We start from the raw sequence: 23,500 nt of genomic DNA on the forward strand, positions 1-23,500 counted from the left end.
GTGAAAAACCTTTCAGAGACCAGCAATTAAAACTAACTGAGACGATGCTGTGATGGTGTAAGTCAGTCATCATCTCAACCTCACAACCAAAGTGCATCAAATGGCTCCGTGCAGCTGGTCGATCCCAGATGTATTTATAAGAACTGGAAGTACTCCCTTGAAGCTCATTGTTTAGCTTCGCCGTTACAGTAAAGATTTCAGCTTAAAAAGGTGCAGCCAACAGCATTTTTTGATGCAGATTTTTTTTTCCAGTCAACACCAGAAATATTAAATGTTTGATTTTGTATAATTGATGGAAAATACCAAGGTGACTGACGGAGGATCCTACAGCAATCGTGAGCTTTGACTTTTATTGCTGCTGAACCAAAGAGGAACTTTGTTAGTGTCGCTGTTTAGGCATCCAAATATACTACATATACTACTACTACTACTACATTTCTAATGCAGATTGTATTATTCTGCTTGATCTTGAATTATGAATCATGAATAAACACAAGCCTCAGGAGATAATTTTTAATTTCAGACAAAAACCTCAGAGCACACGAGCTGCAGACAGATGTGACTCATGAAAAACACCCGAGCGAGAGCTGAAGATGTTTTCTTCTTCTTTTGCCACGTTTGCTCAGCGTCTGATCACCATCTCTCCAGAAACCACCTGCTGATTGATTGTCGTGCAAATTCATGCATTTTTATTGATTTTACATTTTCAGATATTTTGTTATATGATGCAACAACGTCAAATCTTAACAAATCATCTTGAATTACATTAGTGCAGTCTTGTTTGTGACTTTCAAAGACACAATTTCACTGTTGGCTTAAGCTCATCAAACCATCACATTGTTGGCTTTCCAACCCGCTCAGGACCAAACATCTCATCTTGAGCCCTCTCGGTTCCTCCGTCTCGGTTCCTCCGTCTCGGTTCCTCCGTCTCGGTTCCTCCGTCTCGGTTCCTCTTGGTTCCTTCCTTATGTTCACCTGCTCCTTCACTGTTTTAAACTTCGTCTACTGATTGCTCGTCCGTTTCAACAAACTTGTTCTGATTGTAATGTAATGCACAGTGTTGACTTCACATATTTACATTTTCTGGCAGAGAATATAGTTACTGCCGGGGTAGTTGGTGGTAGTTTGGCATGAAATTTGGGAAAGTCAACTGCTTATCTTTAGTTGGTTAAAGTTAAGTACGATTAATACAAGCTTCAAACTGGAACAGGTTGACTATCTTTGGGCTGTGAAGCTGTTTCATAAGAATGAACAAAATTAATATTTATATGTTGCCTGAACTTCTTTCCATCCACACAGGAATCAGCTGAAGTGTTTCTGTGTAAGAAATTACCCAATGAGAAGACAGTAGCTTCTCTGAATCTGCAGTAAAGTTTCTCAAACCTCAGACATCGTCGCTTATATCTGAAATAAAATTAATAAAATAAAATGTCAGAGGCCTCGTGATCAAAGCAGCCACTTTGACTGCAGTTTAATATAATTATTTTTTCTCTTACGCATCATCAACATCTGCAAATACAGAATGATAAAAGCTCTAAAACTAAGCTGCAGCAAGCTGATCTCCAGGATTAAAAATAAATGGACTCTGAGGATGCAAAGTGCTTTTTAAACATTCACCGTGAGAGCAAAATCTGAAATCTACATTTGGCTGAAAAGTCTGCAGCCAACTCTGACCGCTGCGATCTACACATTTATTCAGTGTATCAAGTGCATGATCAGATGCATCTGTCAAGCTGGCACGTGTAAGCCTACATGTGTTTTTATTTTTCAGTGAGTTGAATCATAACAGTGAATTTATCTCCGCATTTAAAGGGGGGTATTGAATCCTTTTTTCATTATAGTTTCTCCAAGTTGATTTGGTTTGACAGTAACAGAGAGCGTCTCACAGACGTTACTACGGACTGCAGCCGCGCTCTGCCTGTAAAACTGTTACCTCACACAGTAGCTGCTGTCTGACGTCTTTCAGTCTGATCACCAGCTTCTGAGTCGCAGCCATGCTGGCAAACATCTACCCCTTCGGCCTTTGTCCTGGTCTTCTGCTGCTCCTCTCGGTGTCACTCATCCTCCAGAGCTGCTCTTTACTGTCAGAGTGTCTCCGGGTTCGTAAGGTAGAGCGGACAGGCCGGCTCGTCACACCGCTGCTCCGCCACCGGGCCTGTTTGCTCTGCCGACAAGCCCAGAAACACTGCAGCTGCAATAAAGTGGTCGGCGAGACCACCGGGGCAACTAGGACTCACAAGAGTTTTACCTACTAACCACGACAATCACACAAGCACAACTTATTAACACCAGAGTGAGAAAACGAGCGCTGATGGAAGGGAAGCTCAACAAAAGAGAGCAGGTCAGCTCACCGGTTTGGCAGAATTATTGTGTGATTGTATTTTTGAGGTATGTTAACATATATAATCTGTGTGCCTCGACTGAGTGGTCAAATTCCAAGACTTTATATTTGACCCTTTGACTGGTCATTAAAAATTCTGAGAATGGGACAGGTCAGTATCAATATCAACCCTGTCCCTTACATACTTATAATGACCCAAATTCAGATCGATGGCGATTGAATACTGAACATGATCACTTGCTTCTAGTGTGACATCACATTTGGGGGAGTCCTGATTGGCTTGTGATAAAACATAAAAGTAGGGTGAGTGATGTTTTTAATCAGACACCAACAGCTGCTACGTGACTTGCAAAGTGCCGTAGTAACGTCTGAGAGAGAACTTTTTCCTCAAAAATGGACGACTCTGCTTTTCTAGAATACCCCTCCTTTAAAACCTGCAGTTATGAATGCACTGAGTGTTTGATTGGGTGTGTGTGTGGATGCTTCGTCTATTACTGTGCGACTGGCTGACTGGAGCGTACTATGGTGAAGGGGTGGGCTCATCCCAGGTATAGTCTCCTGTATAATCTGGCTCTGATATAGGGCCAGTTCGGATGAATGGGAGCATGTCACAGGAGTCCGGCGTCAGAAGATACCCAGAGAACGAGCTGGTGCTCTCACGGCTGGTGTACATGCCGTTGGTGTAGGTGTCCTTCACCTGCAGCCACACCCGGTCTCCCATTGTCAGATGCAGGACGACAGTCTGACTGGTGGTGGAGTGCGAGGTTGTTTCTGTGACTTTCACAACCGGGTGGTGGTTGGTGAAAAGGCCAACCTTAAGAATTTTCTCAGCGACAGCCAGGTTAAAGGAGAAGACGTAGGTGCCGTTGACGGGGGCTGTGTAGATGCCTCTGAACGGGTTAAAGTTCCCCTGCATGTTGTTCAGGACGTGATTGAAAGGTACAGGGTACATGGGATTTGGAAACGACTCGTTGATGCATGCGGAGAATGACGACTGTATGGCCGGGGAGCAGGGCCCAGGCTGCCCCATCATACCCGTATCACCCTTGTCACCTTTTGGCCCCATGGACCCCATATCACCCTTGAGACCAGTGTCACCTTTCTCCCCCATACTCCCCATTTCCCCCTTGACTCCATCCATTCCATCTGCGCCATCTGTGCACTCACACACTCCCTCGTCACCTTTATCACCCTTCATGCCGCTCATCCCGGGGTCGCCGGGTCTACCCATGTCACCTAGATCACCCTTAACACCTTTGGATCCCTTGACTCCCATGACCCCAGGCAGGCCACGGGCTCCGGCTGGTCCAGGGGGGCCTTGTATACCCGGTGGACCCTGGACACTCTCGCAGGAGGCAGGACATAGGCCAGTTTCTCCTTGGGGACCTTGTGGGCCTGAGGGACCGTCCATTCCTCGGTCCCCCTTCTCTCCTGGAAACACACACCAGGAATATTTGCTTTACATTTTAATACCAAGTCAAGTGGAAAAGCATGAAACCCTCAAACATCTTAACCTCTGGATTCAATTGCAAATATTACAAAATAAAGAGTGTGTTGCTTTCTTTCTCTGCAGCGATCCCCGCATTGTTCTTAATTTTGGAGAATTCTGAAGCTGTGGAAACTACAGCAAATACACCAACAACAGCACAAGATGGTGTATCATCTCCACAGTGTGGACTCACCGCACTTCAGTCACTACTTCTGGCTTTCCATCCTTTTTGTTTGATAGCTTGATATCAATTGCAGCAGCACATGAATGAGCAGATTGATAGTAAGCTAATCGCTGCAGTTTTGTTTCTACAAGGTGCTAAAACATTTGCTGTTAGAGCAGATGACATGCATGACTTTCTAAAACCAGCCAAATCTTGAGATCTCAGCAGACCTTTGAAACCTCGCTCGCCCTTCGTCCCAGTGAAACCAAGAGCTCCAGGCTGCCCTTTGGCCCCCTCGTCTCCCTTCTGACCTGCAACACACAAAGACAGGAAAAAAATAACAAAATAAAACAGTAAGAAGCAGATGCACCGAGTGAGTTTTCCTGAAGTATTAAAAAACATTCAGCTTGTTTGTTTAACATGAAATCAGAAACAATGAACAGCTGACATTTTATCTGATGGCAGCATATTTTTTCCTGTAGGTGCTGAAACAACAACACAGAGCTTTTGTAATGTTAGTCGTCACCAGCACAGCGACAGAGTTCCTGATGCCGTTACTCACCCTTTATCCCTGGACGGCCTGTGAATCCTGGACGACCTTTCATCCCCGTCATCCCTCTTATCCCAGGACTTCCAGGTACACCTGAGCAAAGATCAGAGTCAGGTCAGCGCACAAAAACGTTTATTATATATGATCTCATTTAATTCCCCATGTGACCTGATTTAACTGTTACAGTACAGACACAAAAAAGAACGCTGAAACTCTGTTTTACTGTGAAGCTCCAGAACTGTTCTGTGGACCACGACACTTCACCTGACTTTATATCCTCAGGAGGAGGAGAGGAGGACTTTATATCCTCAGGAGGAGGAGAGGAGGACTTTATATCATCAGGAGGAGGAGAGGAGGACTTTATATCCTCAGGAGGAGGAGAGGAGGACTTTATATCATCAGGAGGAGGAGAGGAGGACTTTATATCCTCAGGAGGAGGAGAGGAGGACTTTATATCATCAGGAGGAGGAGAGACTGACTGGATTTTACTTTGTGGGTGAACTGTTCCTTTAATAATCTATTGGAAACTGTGCCTGACAAGAAAGGAAGCTTTTGTTAAAGGAACAAAGACGATTTAATCATTTCAAGAAAAAGAAAGAAAAGAAAGTTTGGCCTCTTTAGAGGTGCAGTTGTTTACTTCCCACATCAGACCTGACAAACAGAATCTGGTTTCTGGCTCTGAGTCAAATCCAGACAGGTCATTTAAAGAGATCTACCCACCTTGAGGGCCCATGTCTCCGCGGTCTCCTTTAGGACCCATTGTGCCCTTGCAGTGCGTACAGAGGCAGAAAAAAGGGATCTGGTCCATGGGCACCCCAGAGGTCAACATCCTGTCACAGAATTCCGGGTCAGGCAAGGGAGGCAACTCAGGGCTGCTGAGAATCCGTATCCTGTTGTCAGTCATGTTTTCATTGGGAAGAGGCCACATGGGCAGACCGCTGCCCTCAGGAATCTGCATCCTCATGTCAGTCATGTTGTGACTGGGAAGAGGCCACATGGGCAGACCGCTGCGGGTCCTCGGTGACATCTCGTCTGAGTCAGCCGAGTCATCCGATTCGACTGAGTTAGAGTTAGAGCTAGAGTGTTCTCCACTGAAATCATACGGCAGCCTGGCTGAGCAGAAGGAGGAGAGGACGAAGAGTCCCAGCAGCCTTGAGAACATCTGGAGGAAGAGGAGGATGATGGGAGCCGAGAAGAGGCAGGTAAGATAATTACATTCATCAGAGTTCAGTCTGTCTGTTCAGATTTCTGTAAGAGCCACATTCAGGAGGTCGAGGCGTCACATTTCTAAGTGTGCAAGCACTGGATATTTTAATGATTTAATGTTGTTTGTAGACAAACAAGATATTTTGACCCAAAACATGATGTTTCCTTAATCCAACTTAAACAAGTGGATTGTTTGTGTCTAAACGTAACCAGAGCAGAAGCAGCACTTGTCACTGTGTCATTATCAGATAACATTCAGGTCAGATTTGAGATACTTTGATTCACATTTACGACTCGACTAAAATGTTTTCCCTCCTGCATTTATGACTCGTGATTGAGTGGTGGAAAATGTCTGAAAAATAAAGAATTCCTTTTGAATCTTTTCTCCTGTTAGTTCCAAAAAAAACGTGTTTCTAAGTCTGAACTAAATTTTCTGTGTTCATGTTTTGTGATCTGGTGATTAGTTTTTGTGATCTTTCAAAATTCTGTATATTTGTTGCATTAGTAAAAGAAAAAAATCATGATTTTAAAAAAAGAAATTTCTTTGGAGCCACCTGAAAAAAATATTCAATAGGATTCTTATTTTCCTCACATGAAAAAAAATTTTTAAAAAATGTGTTTTTTTTCACCGATTTTCCTTCTGAAAGATCCTGCAGGAGTTTTTTCTTCCCACTTGATCACGATTCATAAACACATGAGAGAAAACGATTCAGATCACACAGTGGGTCAAATACATTTTTCCATCCATGATTTCAACCCTGTTGAAAACATCATCAGAGCGTTTACAAAAAACTTTTTTTTTTCTGCCAGATTTTTTTTTCACTAAAAAATGTAACATTTGTGAAACCAGTAAAAACAAAAAATATTTATAAATATTAAAATATATTATTTATTTTACTTCGTTCCTCAAAAAGTATCTGTGAAACTGATTTTTTTAATAGTTGGAAAAAAACATACATAAGTTAGAACCATTACCCTAGCAAATCCTATTTTTTTTTTTCATTGCATTTTGCCGGGGCTCAGTTTCTCTAACTGTACCGCATCTAATCATTGATGAGCTCATGAGTAACATTTCAAAACTGAAAAACTGATTGTTTTTCAAATGAATCAATTTGTGAATTTGTTTTCTGCATCTTTGCAGAAATTGTTCAAACAACCACAAATTCAAAAAGTGTTTTTTTTAAAAAACAAAACAACTGAAATATATTCCAGCCTGAGCGACTCGTAGATTTAAAGGATAAAATCCTGCGAGGTGTTGGACTCACCGCTCCGTCTGAGATGTGCAGCATCGTCTTGAAGAAGGACTTGTGGGTGGATGAGCAGGATGCAGGAGGCTTTGATCCATTTATAAACCTCGCACGAAACAAAACTTCTTTCAGCCTCCGTCTCACCTGCAGACCTGCAGACAAAGGCTGAGGATGGAGGGGGGGGAGGGGGAGGCGGGGAGGGGAGGCCCGTCTTCATTGTCCTGCTGAGGAGGAACTGGGCCTTCTGCCTGCGCCGTGACCTCCTTCACCATGAAACAGCAAAAATATATTGAGAGCAGAAAGAAGAGACGCCTCTCTGTTTATCTCTCCATCGTTCTCCACCCTCCTCTTTCTCCCGTCGTCCTTTCAGAGAGAAGCTTTCCACTTCTATGATCTCACTTCTTTATCCGTCGTCTGTAAATCTCTGGAATATTCTGTGTAAACGTTGATGTACATTTGTTCCAACGCTGGTTCAGTTCTGTGTTCTGGTCCAGGTTGGGAAGAGATGGTGGTTTGGATTGAAACACCGGTTCTGTCTCTGCAGACATGACTGGAAAACGTCCTGATGAATAAGATCACCAGACGTTCTGTCCTGTAACCCGTCTGTTCAGTGTTCAGCAGATCCCCGTCAGTAGAGCTCTCTGACTCTTTCTGGTCTTTCTTCCTTTCCGTCTCTTCTTTCCTTATTTCTTTCTTTCTAATTAACCACGCGAGAGGCTTCGAGGCTTCGAGGCAGACGGAGCCACCTCTGATGAAACTCTTGTAGGGATGTAAACACACATCTGATCGCTTTTTAAATGTCTCCCGTCAGAATGATTTGGATCTGATCGAAGAATAAGAACGAGGGATGGACCAATTAGCGCCTCGATATTCAGCATTTTTCCAGTTGTCAGTATCTGTGATTATTCTGTCAGACTGTTGATAAAATAAACTGATTTGGCTCTGATGCAGCTTCCTCACACAGGTCACAGTGAACATCCTCTAAACACTGAGTAATCTCAATATGAAAGTAACTAAAGGCCTGTTATCAAATAAAATGTAGTGAAGTAACAGAGAATTGAAATACTGAAGAACTGAACGTGAGTAAATTGTACTTTGGTTTATTTCTTCACTGATTGTTTGAAACTTTGACACAAAGATTTTAGATGTATTGCAAATGAATATCAGTCCAAATATAGTTTTCAATCTCCTTGATTTCTAATAATCTGTGTCGGTATCGGCCCTGATAAAAAATATGAACAGGTGGGATTCAGGATGAATTCTTGATTCTCGTGCAGCCTCGTTGCGTCTCGTCAGTGACTCTCGCCTGTGAAGCTGAAGTGATGTCGTGAAGTCATCGTGAGCTGAAACGACCGTCAGGCTCTGAGATCTTCTGCAGAAAACGTTTCTTCATCCTCTAAACAAACAGCTCGGCTGGCACAAGAAGCTGCTCGACTACACAGTAACTCAACACTGCGGACGCTCCTCACAATGAGCAGCCTACTTTAACAGCAGAGGACAATGACTCGATTCTGTAACCACCTCGTGGGATTATCTGGATATTAATCAGACTAATTACAACCAAATGGAAGACAAGTGAAGACACCCGCTCGTCCTCGTGTGCTCTGTACTTCAGTGTGAAGTATTTTTCGTTGAGGTATTTGAGGACTTTCTTCACCTCCGTCTCACTCTTTTCTTTCACTGCTTCCGTCTTTTTTGTTTGTCACTTTTGGTGTTGATGAGCGATGAGATAAGAGGCTGAGGCTGTAAACAGATCTCCTTCAGAGGAGCTGCTGCAGACACCAGGCGAGAACAATTGAAACTAAAAAGTGGACTCAAAGACAACAGCAGGTCGTCTGATTAATGGAAGAGACGACATCTGGTTGTTGGTCACAAGAAATAGTTCCAGGAAGTAACTGAAAACACACGTCAGAGGTTTTTCTGGGCGTCTGGTGGTCACATTTATGTTTCCATACGATTCCATTTGGTTGATTAATTAATGAGCCGTTCACAAAAAAATGGTTTTGATCGACTGATCGTTCAGGAAGCAGTCGCCGCTTCATTCCAGCTTCTCCAGTTACTGTGTTTTATATCAACTCAGCTCAAAGCTTTAGGTTTAAGAAAAGTGATTAAGAAAAGAAGCCTCAGATTAAAAGAGAATGATGGTGAGTTGGAGCCCTGAAGTGGATCTTTATGCTTTTGAAGATAAAAAGGTAGAGCTGCAGCGTAACGTGTCTCCTTTAATCCATTCAATGTTCTCCAGGCTGTTGTTTTAAGAACAGGTCGGTCTTATTTTTATGCAAGTTTAAATCTTAATCTTTAAATCTGATCAGGTAAATTTTGCCTGATGACGCCTGAAAATGTGTTTTGATCAGAATATTTGTTTATCAGTTTGTCATAATCAGAAATGTTCTGCACCTTTGACCACAAACATCCACTGTACATCAGAACTGAAGACTGATCCGGTTTGTGACAAACTGATCCTGGGAAGTTCTGGGACCACCATCACAAGAGAGACACGGTTGGGAACGCCGCGCCCTCGCTGGGCTCTTCTCCAGAACACCCCGTGGCTGAATCGCCTCTGGAACCAGAGACGGCTGCTTTATGTTCCAGCTTTTATTCTGAAAAATCAAAACAACTGAAGATACAAAGGAAAACCGAGCCAAGGGAACCAGGCTGAGGCACAAGAGAAGACAAAGAGATGAATAGTTAACCTTGATAAGTGTCCTGGTTTCCACAGCCGGCGGCTCAGCGACACCCCGGAGGCCGTCCTGGGTTTCACACCTGTACCTGTTGACTGTGTTTACAGAGGCGCTGACGGGCCGGCTGAGGTTAGCTGAGCACTGCAGAGATACATCAGACTGTCCTGTATGTTGAGATCACGTGACCGCTGTGACACACATGTGATATATAAACAGTGTTGGTGTGTTCACAGCTGAACCACGTGTGTCTGGTTCTGTATCTCACCTGTGCTGATGGCTGCTGAGAGCGCCGATCAATACGTCTGCTGTCTGTTTTTACAGTAAACATGCTGAAGCACAAACTCCACACGAGAACTAGATATCTTCACCGCTGCGCTCGAGACCTGATGACAACAGTCTGTAGGAGTTTGAACACTCTGATTTATTTAGTGATTTTTCTTGCCCACCATCTTTTATGGGAAAACAAACCTCTGGATGTCTCTACCTGCACTTTTTAATTTTTAATTACCTGGAACACACAACAAGTCCTCATCATCGTTCTGAGCTGGTCCAAGTTTACATTTAATAACAATTGTCTTGATAACATCGCTGGCCGAGTTTTAGAGGCTTGTTGTGTCGACTTCTGTTCGTTGATGAAACTCAAACTTTTGTCCGGTTGTCTTCTGGCAGCTCGTCACTGAGATGCAGAGATGGAGGTCGTCGTCGCTGCTGAAGCTTCACTGGGCGTCTGTCTGAAGGAAGATCAGACTTTGGTGGAACAGGCCTTGGATCAGTTGTGGAGGTGAGTGGGTGGAGGTTAAAGGGGAGGTGTTCTGTGTGTGTGAGTGTGTGTGTGTGTGTGTGTGTGTGTGTGTTGACAGTGCTGGCAGACAGTGTTCAGATGCAGACTGTGGACTCTCAGTAAACACTGGCAGTTAGTTATTAACACACCAGAAACAAATCAAACCATCGTCTCTGTCCGCGGCTTCCATTCTTCACGCGTAAGTACAAAAACTCTGAGCTCTGAAATCCGCCCGTTGTTTTGCTGGATTGGGTGATGACATGATGGTTTTGATGGAGGTGGTCTCCGCTTCGCTGTGGGCTCTGCAGCCCGTCGGTGGGGTCAAAGGTCGCGGGGGTTCAAACAGGGATCGTCTCCTGCTGTGTGTGTGTGTGTGTGTGTGTGTGTGTGTGTGTGTGTGTGTGTGTGTGTGGAGGCGTCTGTGTTTTCAGCTGCAGAGGATCAATACGGTTGAAATGTTTCACAGAAGCTGCAGATTGATTGTTTCAAACGTTTACTGACACGTTTTGTCTTCGCTCTCGTCTCCAGCTGCTCCAGAGTTCATCTCCTGATCCTGCGTTCATTCGGTGAGTCACGTTCAGCGTTTCGATGTGGATTATGAATATTAATGTTTGTGTCAGTGTTTCTGAAACACCGTGTGTCTGCTCACGTCTCATTGGCTGCAGGTTTGACCGAGGTCATGTCCCGCCTCGTCCTCTGTGTGTCCGTCATCGTCACTCTGTGGTCGGCGTCGGTGCTCAGTCTGTCCGGTGGGTGTGCTGAACAAACAAACTTGTTGGGCTGTGACTGTGTTTTTCTCTCGGCTGGTTTGTGAAAGCAGCAGCCGTCGGCGGAGATGATGGTGCAGGTTGTGAGTTCTAGTTTCCCCGGTAAACACCACGATCACTGTCAGGCCCAGAGACACGCTCACTGCCTGCATCACTGATCCCGACAGGAGCAGCAGGAGAGACCGAGACGGGGTGGAATAGGTCGGTGTGTTTCCTGGGGAAACTACAGCTCAAACTGCTGTTAGAACCACACGAACAGAAACAAGCAGAGCTACTGTGAGAGTTCAAAGTTTGAGTCAAGAATAGAGAACGCAACCAAGACAGTCAACCAATCAGAGGTGGAGAAAGGTTCCATCATAACACCTGACGGTTTCTGCTGCATCAGGTTTGATTTTTGTCCATCGTGGCTCTAAAACTACAGCGTGTCAACACTTTCAGTTTCAGATCTGCAGGACTCGACTTCAGAATTGAAAAATAAAAACATTCACATAGCAAATGAATCCAGAACAATAAGCTCTAAAAACCAACAGACAGTCTGCTGCATCAAAAGTCTGTCAGCTGCTGAATTCTTCGTCTTTTCCTCTTTTCCTCTGGCCGCTCAGTGTTCTCGGACCCTCCGAAGGCTCACATGCTGCTGCGCTCTCGCCGGGCCAACTCCTTCCTGGAGGAGCTGAAACCTGCTTCACTGGAGCGCGAATGTGTGGAGGAGAAATGTGACTTTGAAGAAGCCAGAGAGATTTTCCAAACCCGGGAAGCCACAGTAAGATGTTTTCTACCAGACCACACAGCTCTACTGCATGTTGAGTTGTTTCTTTAATATTATTCATATACGTTACATTAATGTGGGCCGTTTCACAAAGCGTGCCCAAGTTTTGATTGGATTATTATTCTTTTCTCTTTCTAATTGCTACATTTAAAGGAGCAGTCTGTAGTTTTGGGGGAGAAATGTTCATGAGAAGAGAGCGATTTTCATTGGCTGATTTTTTTTCTACCTAAACAAACTAAATAGTCAAATACTGTTTGTTTTCATGACTGAATAAACTGAACAAACAAACTGACCTTAAAGGACAGCACAATTATACTGTGTTAGTTTGTTTATAAGTGGCGGACCCTGCCACATTTCTAGCTTCAAATAGTGTTCTGGGACTTTATCTTCCTCTGACAACAGCTTGTTTATTCACTTATGGAAAGTTTGTATTATTACTTCATTAATATTGTAAATATTGAAAAATTAAGAGTTGGAATATCCTCCCCAAAACTACATAATGTCCCTTTAATGATGCATCAACACAGCTGATCGGAGAGCAGCGCTGATGACCTGTGTCAGGTGGAAGACACACTGACTCACTGACTCTCTGTTTGTGTTTGCAGCTGGAGTTCTGGACGGTGTACACAGGTACGAAACTCTGAACCACTGAACTTCTGCTGTCCTGCCTCACATGTCTAAAACAAAGAATAAAGACATGAAGGAAATATAAAATCTCTAAATATTTCAACTGATTTCCTAATAATGTCGACGTTGCTGGACCTGCATGTTCAGTTTCAGCAGTAGACTCAGTCAGTGTTCTGCTTCTTGTCACATTAACTGAACAACCGATAATTAAATGTGTGGATATATTAAAGGATCAGTTCATCTAAAAAGTAGAATCCAGCCGTTACCTCCTCCCTCCACGCTGATGTTAAATCAGGTGAAGAGTCGTCGTCCTCGTCCTGCGACTCTACAGAACACTGTGTGAAATGTACTGATGCTGTACCGACTGTGTTTCAGATGGAAACCAGTGTCACTCCAACTTGTGTGTTCACGGCTCCTGTGTGGATCAGTACCAAGGCTACGCCTGCAGCTGTAACCACGGATACGAGGGCAGATACTGCGATCAACGTGAGTCTGACCCAGATGACTGCAAACACACTGTTAAAGAGCCAGAACACATTTACCACTAAAAAGTTAATGAGCTGATTCAATTTCTGCCATACAGTCTTTAACATGTGACTGTAATCATCCGTGTCGTTTGTCGTCCAGCTCAAATAGCCACTAACTGCTCCGAGGATAACGGCGGCTGCGACCACGACTGTACGGAGAGCGAGGACGGCCTGACGAGGAGCTGCAGCTGTGTGAGCGGATACAAACTGCACGACAACGGCAGGAAGTGTGAGCCCAACGGTGAGGAGATCGGTGACGGTTAAAAGGCTGTGCAGCGTCCGGGTCAGCGTGACTGCCGGCTGGACGGATTTCTGTCTTTGTGTCATTGTCAAAACTTTACAGCTGCTTGACTGAAAGTTCAAAACCATCGTTCAGTTTCATCTCCACCTCTGAGTCGACTGTCAGAGTGTCTGTCACCTGATCATTTCAGTTAAATTTCAGTTTAAATCATGATCTCATCATGATGCTGATATAAGTGTCGATAACGCTTAAACACACAGAATATAAACATAAACATTGAGATGTGTTTATCAAACACTTGTGATGAAGATGAGCACACAGACAGGATATTTTACAGTGTAACAATAAACTTTATTGTTTTAAATGACATCACTGCATTCAAACATTAAACTTTTTCTAAAATGATTTTTAAAATAATGTGACGTTTGAAATGTGTGACTGCTGTTTGCAGAGAGAGAGCTCAGTGTTTTATAATTAGAACATGTCCAGTGGAGCTTATCACTGTTAGGATGAACTGTTCCTTTAAGTTGAGTTTCAGTCACCAAGTCTCTCCTTTAATAAATGTATTATCCAGTTAATATTCATTAATAAATATCCACTTCTGGGCACTGGAGAGCTGAGAGAACTAAATACTACCTGCTGTTTTCCCGGCAGGTCACTCGTCCTGCGGCCAGCTGCTGATCGCCAGATCATCTTACACCAAACCGATGGAAGGCCCGATGCCCTGGACGGTGGGAGGGGAGGTGGGAAAGAAGGGGGAGAGTCCCTGGCAGGTAACTTCTGCTGCTGCTCCTCTGAACTGCTGACACACCGAAGAACACAACTGAAACAACGACGAGCTGCCAACTGTTTCTAGTGATGCACGATAATTTGCACAGAGAATTTACATTATTGGTTATCAACAGATAATTATTACTTCATTTATATAGCGCCTTTTCAAATCAGGTTATTGAGTGCATCACAATGAAAACAGTATCGAGGCAGGAGCCAGACTGCTGCAGGCTTTAAAAACAAGCAGTAAAATCTTCAAATCAGCTCTGAAACTGACAGACAAGCCTAACGGCAGAACAGCTGCACCTGTGTAGAGCCACACAGGTCGTCACAGGTGTGGATGTTTCAACTTCAGAGGGAGACGACACGACTGTAGCTGACGTCGTTATACACAATTACTATACAGCCTTTCTATGTAAGTAAACGGTTGTAAAGTTGGAGTTGCAATAGTTTGTAACTAAAGTCGGCCCGTAAAGACGGACTGGTGAGTAGAAGAGTCTCCCCAGATGTGCAAACATGCCAACTGATTTCTGGGTTTTAGGACTGCAGGCTGTCCCACTCTGTAGCTGCTGTTTTACACCTGTGACAGATTTGGCTCATGTTGGTTTTCTGCTATCATTTCAAATCAAAGCAGAGCTTTCACAACATGTTTCTGTGAAAAACAGGTGATGTCATGTACAGTAACTGTGTGCACCAATCAGCTGCAACCCTTTGCTAGATATCTGTCATACCTATTTTGTGGGCAGGTGCTGCTACTGAACTCCAGAGGGAACTTTCACTGCGGAGGCGTCCTCATCGCCGAGAGCTGGGTCCTGACCGCCGCTCACTGCCTCGAGGGCAGCCTGAGATTCAGCGTACGACTCGGTGAGCTGACGACAAACACTGAACGAAGGTCACAACAACAGATGTTTGGAGTGATCGGTCTCATGCAAGTGACGCCACAAACGGATTCATTCTAGAATGTTTTAGAGTAATTTAACAGAACCACACATTGGAGAAAATACACTGACAGGAAGCAGTAGAGTAGCTACTTACCATCTCCGCTAACTGATCTGCTGGGGAAACTTTGTGTCTTCAGGTGACTACGAGCGTATCAGAGACGAGCAAACCGAGGTCACCCTGAGGGTCGTCGAGACCTTCAAACACCCAAACTACTACAACCGCAGGGCGGTGGTGGACAACGACATCGCCCTGCTGCGCCTAGAGACCCCCGCCCCCTTCTCCAACTACATCCTCCCCATCTGTCTGCCGGGACACGAGATGGCCAAGCGGGTGCTCCACCTCAACGGCACCCACACCGTGGTGACCGGCTGGGGCAAAGAAGACCCGACCAGCAACCGGTACAGCTCGGCACTCAACGTCATCAAAATCCCGCTGGTGGACCATGACGTCTGCGCCCGCCAGATGTCCAACAACGTCTCTAACAACTTCCTCTGCGCCGGGATCCTCGGACAGAGTATGGACGCCTGCGAGGGGGACAGCGGCGGACCCATGGTCACTCTGTACCGAGACACCTGGTTCCTGCTTGGCCTGGTGTCCTGGGGCGAGGGCTGCGGCAGGGTGGACAAGCTGGGCATCTACACCAAGGTGTCCAACTATAACGAGTGGATCAACAAAGTGCGTGAAGAATGGGACAAAAGTCATCATCCAGCAGAACCCCGACATGTCTGAACCACCTCGACCCAAAACAGTTGGTCCAGTCTTTCACTCACATAGATCCAGTCAGTCCAGTAGAGCTGTAAAACACTTTATAAATAAACTGATTCAGTCTCAAGACGCTTCAGTGTCCTTTTTCACCAAGACTGTACTGTTCTTATCCACCTTATCTAAAAACAATGAGAAACTAGAAACCTGAGTGAATCACTAGATGATGTCATTAATCACCTGAGAACAAAATGTCAGCTACAGGTCACTCAGAGGGTCAAAATTACTCAAATAAGGATAATAATAACAATATACTTGGTCCAAGTGCATTTGACCTCTGACTGTTTTGAGTATCGGATATAACTAAGCTCTGACAAAAAGTCATTATTTCACAAAAAGTTTGATTTGATTGTGAGGTGAAAAAAATTGTAATTGTGAGTCAGAAAGTGAAAAGACAAAAGGTCATGAGACAAAAACAACTGAGATAAACTGTGAAACTTTGAACTTCTTCAGAACTACAAAGTGCATCTTTTAAAAGTGATTTCACACAAAAAACATTGGCTGAATACTGAACACTTTATTAAGATGTAAAACTGACACCAGAGCAGCTGCTCAGACTCACTGAGACATTTATATTGAGGTCTGATGTGTTTTACAGTGACATCTACTTCACATTATTGCTTTTAATTCTAAATGGCAGCACCGCAAAAAACAGAAGTCACACCTGAGATCCACAAACACACACAGTGCATCGACATCCAATCACTGGACAGATAAATACCATCGGTTCTGATCCGGGTCGACATTTTTCACAGTATCAACAGAAAACACTGAATATTCAACCAGCAGCAGATTTATTTCCTACAGCGACGATCAAACGCTAAAGTCTCATGTTTACTGCATATAAACTGTAGAATTATGTGTTTCTGACTATTTTTAACCTGAGATTAAGTCTAAATTGAGTGCAGTTTAAGACATTAGATGGCTTGTTCAACTATTAATCATGTCATATGTTGAATTAAAAACTTATATAACGACATACTGTACAAGTGGAACCTCTGACTGAACAGCTGGTCAATCAGATGTTTTCTGCTCCTCTAAACAAACTGAAGGCTCAGGAGTCGGCGCAGGCGATACAGTACAGAGGTGATTTACAGCAGCTCTCAGTTCAAAGTCTAGAAAACATCAGTTTGAATGAAGCGTGTTTTACGGTTGTATTCTTCTGTTCAGTAAGTAAAATGTGTGTCATGTTATTTGACATTCTGTTTGTTTGTTCTGTTGAACTCACATTTTACAAACTATATTTTGTGCATTCCTGCACTTTTTTTAATCACTCTTGCAGGAAACGAACGTGAAACCCATTTTTGTGCTTTACATAAGAATAGGAATAAAAAGTGAACTAAAACACAAAAATCCTTTAATCTGCTTCATTTTCTTAATGGAGACCTTATATTTGATTTATTAAATGGTTTAATATTAAATAAAAGAATCGTACAACTGTTTCTGAGGTCAACATTGAACCTGCAGAAACTGTTTTTTTGATTTATGATTTATAATTTGTGAGTCCTGAGAGTCACTTTATTAAGACTTTTCATGCTTCAGATTAGATCAATGTTCAGATTCATCAAACCTGCGCTGGGATTAAAAAACTCTGATATCTTATATGGAAATGCTTCCATCTAGAGGCAGAAGGTGGAAGGAGGTTAAAATAACATGGACACCTGAGGACTGAATCCACACAAATTCAGTAATGTTGCAGTTCGTGATTGTTTCCACTTCAGATCTGAAAACGCTGATTAAATATCTTGATTGTTTGAGTTATTTCAGCCTCGTCACCCGTTAATGTGGGAAAGTTAAACTGATAATTGATTAAAACTGTTTCTCTGATGAGTTCGATATATTTTATTTAAGCTCCATGTCTGACCTACGAAGTCCTGATTCACAAAGGACAAAGTTCCTGTCACAGTTTTTGAGCCTCAGCATCTGTTCAGTTAACGACTGTTTTCTACTAGACGTCAGATAAAAACACGAACTCGCTGTACATCTCACAGAACACTTTGTTTTTTTGTTTAAGCACTTTGTAAGTTAAAGTTATGAGTATTATTGTCCTGCATTAATCAATAAACATATCTTACAAATTACACTCAGCACTAACGTTTCTCTGCTCTGGATTTTATTGCTATATTTCATGAAGTTTACCGTTGTTACTTCACTAACTTCTACTTTTTATTTGTGCCAGCTTCTATTTGTTCTGTTTTATGTGAAGCAGCTGCTGCAACACTGGAAACTCCCTGTGGGATCAATAAAGTAATTGATTACATGATGTTTCATTTGTCAATCTTTTCAAAAGAAGTGAAATGAAGCACTCGGACCTTCATGTCTGCTGAGGTTCCAACATTTAAGACCCAAATTCAGTGTCGCTAATTCAGAAACACAGTCAAAAAAGAAATGAAAGATAATTAAAGATCAGAAAAACTGAGTTTAGATCCAGCTGAGTTCAGTCACAGGAACAGAGTGAAGGTGTGAAGGTGGACAGAGACCAACATGCTCAGGACAGACGATCAGACGACGTCCTGCTGTCAGTCGGTCTGTCAGTCTGTCTCTCTTCGTCTCTTCTTCAGCTCCTGTTCGTACTTCTGCAGCTGAGACATGAAGCCGGGGTTCGGATCGATCACATGACGAGCCGTCTTCACTTTCTGGGAACAGAAACAAGCGTTCAGTTATTAAATGTGTCTCTGGATGTCATGAAACATGTAACTTATTGGAGAAAAAAAAATTAATCCACGATTCAATCCGACTTCAGATCTTAAGGTCACAATACTTATTATGTACTGGCATCACATCTGGATCAGGAAACATCAACAGATCTTTGGTTTGACAACAAAACAGCTGCACCAGCTGCAAGTGATCAAGAAACAACAGACAGAAATTTAGTTTCTACAATCTGTCCAGAGTGAATCCTCTTCACAAACAAATCAATAAAGGATCTCTGAAAAAGACAATAACCCAACATCTCTGAGGCTGCCAGAGTTTCCTGGACCAGCTGATCGTCTTCATCACACAGGTGAAGAGTCTGGAGGTGAGTGCAGGCTAATGCTAAGCTAGCTTTGTCATCTTTCTTCAGGCTTGGAAATTAATAAAAACAGTCGCAGGTCGAGCTCATTTCAGACGAATCTCAAACGGTGACACCTTCACTCACTTTGTGGAGCTTCTGAATTCACAGTATCGACCTCCATTTTACTGCCATGCAGCAAAAAATATCAAAGCTTGCAACACTAGAAAACATAAAGCGCTGACTCAGTGACAGGACACCGTGTCGAGGGCACCTTGGAAACAGAGACAGACTTTAATACCAGCTTGAGTTTCAGCTGCAGCCTGAACAGTCGGTGATGTTTCTGACCTTCCAACAGCAGCTCAGGACAGCGAGACACGTTCAAGTGCTCGACTGATAAGCAGGTGGAGGCAGGACGCTGTGCAAAGAAACACTAATAAGATGAGAACCAGCAGCTTCATGAGGGCTGAAGAATCTCAACACCAGCAGCTCCAGACCAACATTACAGGCGATCACATCAGTGGTGCTGCGTGTTTCTGATGGGCTCAGGAAGACTCAACACCTGAAGTCACCGTGATACCGTCCAACATCTCTGCCTCTCACAGTATCATCCACCATCATCACAAAATGTTCTTAAAGTTGCTCTAAAACATTCTCAATCACAACGATCAACTCAGTTCAGTCTTTTTTAATCACAAGGTGCGATAAAAACTTTTACTGTCCCTTCTCTAATGTTTATGATCTTCAGGTGGTTAAAATAATTCAGTATTTCATAAAAAAAAAATTAAAAAAACAGCAAAATTTAAAGAAAAGTCTGAAAAAGAGAAAATAATATAAGAAAACATCATCAGATGAAAGCACGTCCATCTCACCTGCAGAGCGTCTGTCAGCGTCAGTTTGCGGTGTTTCATCAGGTAGGCGATGCAGACGGTGGCGGAGCGGCTGCGTCCGTTCTTGCAGTAAACGACGCTGCGCCCTCCGCGGTTCTCCTCCTTCTGGATGGCGTCGGCGCAGCGGTCGAAGTGGCTGTAGAGGTCCTCGGCGGGGTCGTCGTAGACGGGGATCTGCAGCTTCTTGACGCCGGCGGAGGGAAACGGCTGCTGCTTGGACACGTTGATGCAGAGCGTCACCGCCTCCTGCTGGATGAGCTCGTCGCTGCAGGCTGACCGAGCGTTGCTGATGAAAAGAGACCTGGTGACTTTACACAGCTGCAGCATGCTGGAGAACTGACTCTCACAGGCTTCCGTACTCAGGCCCGCGGAGGGAACTGTCACCTGGTCAGAGAGAGGAGCGTGTCAGATACAGACTGAACTTCTTTCCTCTGAGCGCTCGTTTATCTACTGCTAAGATGTTACCAGAGTTTTAAATGTTGCTGCATGTCAAGTTTAAAAAAAAAAACCATTCAAGTGTTTTGAATGAGGAAGTTTCTAAACGTATTTATGGTGTTTTTTTTCTCTGAGCTGCATTTTGATTTAAAAGATAAATATAATGTATATGAACGTTTCTTGCTTCTTTCAATGATCATCAGCATGTTTTTTCTGTTTCATGGCTGTTAGATTTAGTAATTCAATGTTCACTCTCCTTTCTTTACTTTCATTTGAGTGTTTTTACGCCGTTGTCTGGACGGTTCTGTGGTGTTTTTTATTGACTGTGTTCAGACATCTGCACTATAATGTTGCCTCAATATTTCATTAAAGATGCTAATAAATGAAAACTGGAAGAGCGCAAACCTCCACCAAGGACAAACAGTCCCGTAAAACATTTAAATCCAATAGATCCAGATTTTTATTGTGGATTAGCATCAAACTGTGCTCACTCAGAGACACCAGCCAACTGACTGTTTTCATCCAGATTTATGTTATTAACTGAGAAATTCTCATCTCACAATGTTAAAGAAAGTGAGAAAAAAATCCTGGATCCTTAAATACAGATCAGCACTGACAGTTGATCTATTCTGAGCTGAGACCCGTCCTCCATCCAAGTTTGATGGAAATCTGTTCAGCTGTTTCCGTCTGATCATGCTGACAAACCAACACAGACAGGTGACACAGGTGACACAGGTGACACAGGTGACACCTTCACCTCCACAGCTCTTCATTTCTCTCAACGAACACACGCAGAATAAACCAGATGAATACATCACGATCATTATAAATACAGAGTCGTGTCTCAGCGCTGTAAAGAACGACTCTACAGTGACCTACAGCGGTCAGTGAACGCCTCACAAGGACAGAGTGACTCACATGCAGCGTCCGTCAGCTGATCTTCAGCCTCCTGCTCGTCACACACACACTTTCTCTCGGTGGCGTCTGACAGAAAAGAGTTTCCTGTTCGCTCCTGCAGACGGTTCTGGTCGATCCGGTCTGTTCAGGTCTGCTCATGACCCCGAGCTGCTCCGATCACACACACACACACACACACACACACACACACACACACACACACACACACACACACACACACACACACCGCTGCTATAATTACTGTGACAGCTGCTCCAATCTGGGTCCTAATGCTCATCGGCTTCATGGCGGACAGATTAACACCATCAGTGGAAACTGAAGAGCAGGACGAGACTAGTTTGTCTGCACATGTGTGACAGAGTTAAAAGTATACGAGAACTGTTTATTTCTTTAAAATTATCATGTCGAGAATTTGTGACTTTTACCTCACTGACTTGTTTTATTTACACAAATGTTTCCTGGTGTAATGACCTTGTTGCATCCTGTCTGCTGCTCACACTGCAGTCTTGCTCAGGAGAAGTTGTGTGTTTATTATTTACTATGAAAGTTGAAACCTTTGATGCATGTTGCTACAATGTTTCCCATCTTGTTTCTACTGTTTGTGACAGTTTCATGTATGCTGTTTGACGATCTATTAATGTAACTATTAGTAATACAGCATAGCACACGACTCGAATAATGCAGCGCTGCAGAGATTTTCCATCTGATTCTTGCTGTAAAATCAGCATGTTTGGGAGCAGAGGTGCTGTGAAGAAAGACCAGAGGGAAATTAATGTGTTATATATACGAGTTATATCGTCTTCTGCAAGAGCACATAAATGGCAGAAAACCGTCCTGGTGTCGCCTCCTTCTATGCACAAACTAACACATGCACGTATGCACACGTGTGACTGCAAATCATCACTGATCACACCTGGAATTTAAAAGATTATTGTTTAAATACTTGAGATTGTCGTAGTTTTTTATTTTGATTTCTGTTTATAACAATTATCATTATGTGTTAACATATTAAATAACTATGCGCAATGATCAGCTCTGTCTCAAAGTTACCAAATAAATGGAGTTTGTGCATAAACACAGTAAATGTGCTCAGTTACTAAAAGATGAAATCTACTCAGCTCAGTTTCAGGAGCTGCAGGGTGACAGCGCCCTCCAGTGGAAGACCACTGCAAACACATACAGCTGAGAATAATCTGATAATATTCTTGATTTTAATGTCAATAAATTCCATGTGATCATTTAGCCTCTTCCTCCACTTTGTTTTGGTGGAAAAACCTTTTTTATGCAGAAATATATTATTTAATAGTATCAGGTACTAGGGATGCACATTTTAGGTAATTTCTTTAGCTGCCTTAACAATTGATTATCACTTCATCACTTATATATAAAATATGTTTTTTTCTTTAGTAAACTGTTGTAACCACTGACATTATCTGTGTTTGATGTAAAATGGAATCTGCTACATTAGGAGCCAAATTAACAGATACAGCGAAGAAAATGTAAAATATGCTTTGATGAATCCGTGCTCATCTCCGATGTCGGTTAAAACATTTTTAATTGGGTGAATTTCAAACAGTGATCAGTTAATGATTATGATGATACTGGAGGTTAATGGCGGCTCACTGTCGACCTGAAGACATTCAGTTTAAATAACATGAAACTATATTAGGGAACAGAGAAAAACAGAAAATCTTCACACTAGGGAAGCTGAAACCAGATAACTGCTGGTGTTCAGCTTCATTATTACTTTTACACACAATTAACCAATTGTTTGGTTCTAATATGAATTAGAACTAATACCTGAAAATGACCAGTGGGGTCGAACCATTAGCATCGTTAGCGCGTTAGCTCTCAGTCTGACACGTTTTCTCCTCCGCAGGTTGTTGTTGTTTAACCAGTCGGCTTTATTCGTGTCCCCGGAGAAGTTTGTCAGAAATAAATATTTAATAAATATTTTTCGGTTTATTTGACATGAAATTCGTGGCTTTACTTCGGACTTCAGAGTCGGAAGAGCGTTAATTACCTGCTTCCATCCGCCATGTTTGCTTTCTGCTTCTTCTTCTTCTTCTGATTTAATTGCACCGCCGCATAGTGTACGGGTTTCATATAAATGGAGGGAAATAAAACAATCCTGTATTTTAAGGAGTGATTAGCATTTCCCTCCTGATAGATCATTTAAAAATACATTTTGCTTGTCTTCTTCTTCTTTCAGTTTTCAGTGCAATACGAAAGAATTTACTTGGAAACATCCAACAATTAACTAAAATTATCAACAGTTCATGAAGAATTTAACAGTTTTGATGTTTACATATTGCTGAAAAGATATTTACTGGCCAATGACAGTCCAAACCTGAGCCAGCAGCGTTAAACTAAAACACTCACCCGACTGATTCTACTAGTTTGG

The 23,500-nt window shown here is 43.0% G+C and overlaps 3 protein-coding genes across 6 annotated transcripts; 1 reads left to right on the forward strand and 2 right to left on the reverse strand.

Moving 5' to 3' along the window:
* Nucleotides 1-1,083: 1,083 nt before the first annotated feature.
* On the reverse strand, nucleotides 1,084-5,739 carry LOC119010697 (collagen alpha-1(X) chain-like). Its single transcript, XM_037083061.1, has 4 exons — nucleotides 5,264-5,739; nucleotides 4,556-4,636; nucleotides 4,224-4,304; nucleotides 1,084-3,772 (listed from the first exon to the last, which is right to left on the reverse strand). The coding sequence occupies exons 1-4, from the start codon at nucleotides 5,703-5,705 to the stop codon at nucleotides 2,862-2,864; spliced, it is 1,515 nt and encodes a 504-aa protein (XP_036938956.1). The 5' UTR covers nucleotides 5,706-5,739; the 3' UTR covers nucleotides 1,084-2,861.
* proca (protein C (inactivator of coagulation factors Va and VIIIa), a) lies at nucleotides 5,612-15,934 on the forward strand. Of its 3 annotated transcripts, none has more exons than XM_037082993.1 (11): nucleotides 5,612-5,745; nucleotides 10,347-10,458; nucleotides 10,987-11,024; nucleotides 11,124-11,207; nucleotides 11,828-11,985; nucleotides 12,597-12,621; nucleotides 12,994-13,104; nucleotides 13,246-13,386; nucleotides 14,041-14,159; nucleotides 14,904-15,021; nucleotides 15,236-15,934. In XM_037082993.1, the coding sequence occupies exons 2-11, from the start codon at nucleotides 10,367-10,369 to the stop codon at nucleotides 15,826-15,828; spliced, it is 1,479 nt and encodes a 492-aa protein (XP_036938888.1). In that variant the 5' UTR covers nucleotides 5,612-5,745; nucleotides 10,347-10,366; the 3' UTR covers nucleotides 15,829-15,934. The 3 variants fall into 3 exon arrangements, with proteins under 3 accessions (XP_036938888.1, XP_036938889.1, XP_036938890.1); XM_037082994.1 differs by having other exon boundaries at nucleotides 5,617-5,741; XM_037082995.1 differs by lacking the exons at nucleotides 5,612-5,745; nucleotides 10,347-10,458 and adding an exon at nucleotides 10,532-10,657.
* Nucleotides 15,935-16,363: 429 nt separating this feature from the next.
* Nucleotides 16,364-23,158, reverse strand: dusp28 (dual specificity phosphatase 28). Of its 2 annotated transcripts, XM_037083057.1 has the most exons (5): nucleotides 23,120-23,158; nucleotides 21,097-21,243; nucleotides 20,796-20,871; nucleotides 19,726-20,127; nucleotides 16,364-18,497 (listed from the first exon to the last, which is right to left on the reverse strand). In XM_037083057.1, coding segments are annotated over exons 2-5 (585 nt in total). In that variant the 5' UTR covers nucleotides 21,099-21,243; nucleotides 23,120-23,158; the 3' UTR covers nucleotides 16,364-18,392. The 2 variants fall into 2 exon arrangements, with proteins under 2 accessions (XP_036938952.1, XP_036938953.1); XM_037083058.1 differs by lacking the exon at nucleotides 20,796-20,871 and having other exon boundaries at nucleotides 23,120-23,150.
* Between the last annotated feature and the right edge of the window lie 342 nt (nucleotides 23,159-23,500).

This window comes from Acanthopagrus latus, chromosome 21, assembly GCF_904848185.1.
Source record: "Acanthopagrus latus isolate v.2019 chromosome 21, fAcaLat1.1, whole genome shotgun sequence".
Lineage (NCBI taxonomy): Eukaryota > Metazoa > Chordata > Actinopteri > Spariformes > Sparidae > Acanthopagrus > Acanthopagrus latus.

Excerpts from the sequence above, each read along its gene's own strand:
- LOC119010697 (XM_037083061.1), bottom strand. The coding sequence starts at position 5,705 with ATGTTCTCAAGGCTGCTGGGACTCTTCGTCCTCTCCTCCTTCTGCTCA. Across the intron at positions 4,637-5,263 it reads CGGAGACATGGGCCCTCAAG|GTGTACCTGGAAGTCCTGGG; the intron begins GTGGGTAGATCT and ends ATCTTTGCTCAG. Across the intron at positions 4,305-4,555 it reads AGGCCGTCCAGGGATAAAGG|GTCAGAAGGGAGACGAGGGG; the intron begins GTGAGTAACGGC and ends TGTGTGTTGCAG.
- proca (XM_037082993.1), top strand. The coding sequence starts at position 10,367 with ATGGAGGTCGTCGTCGCTGCTGAAGCTTCACTGGGCGTCTGTCTGAAG. Across the intron at positions 11,025-11,123 it reads CCTGATCCTGCGTTCATTCG|GTTTGACCGAGGTCATGTCC; the intron begins GTGAGTCACGTT and ends CATTGGCTGCAG. Across the intron at positions 13,105-13,245 it reads GGGCAGATACTGCGATCAAC|CTCAAATAGCCACTAACTGC; the intron begins GTGAGTCTGACC and ends TTTGTCGTCCAG.
- dusp28 (XM_037083057.1), bottom strand. Across the intron at positions 20,128-20,795 it reads CAGCTCAGAATAGATCAACT|GTGACAGTTCCCTCCGCGGG; the intron begins GTCAGTGCTGAT and ends CTCTCTGACCAG. Across the intron at positions 18,498-19,725 it reads CGCTGACAGACGCTCTGCAG|AAAGTGAAGACGGCTCGTCA; the intron begins GTGAGATGGACG and ends TTCTGTTCCCAG.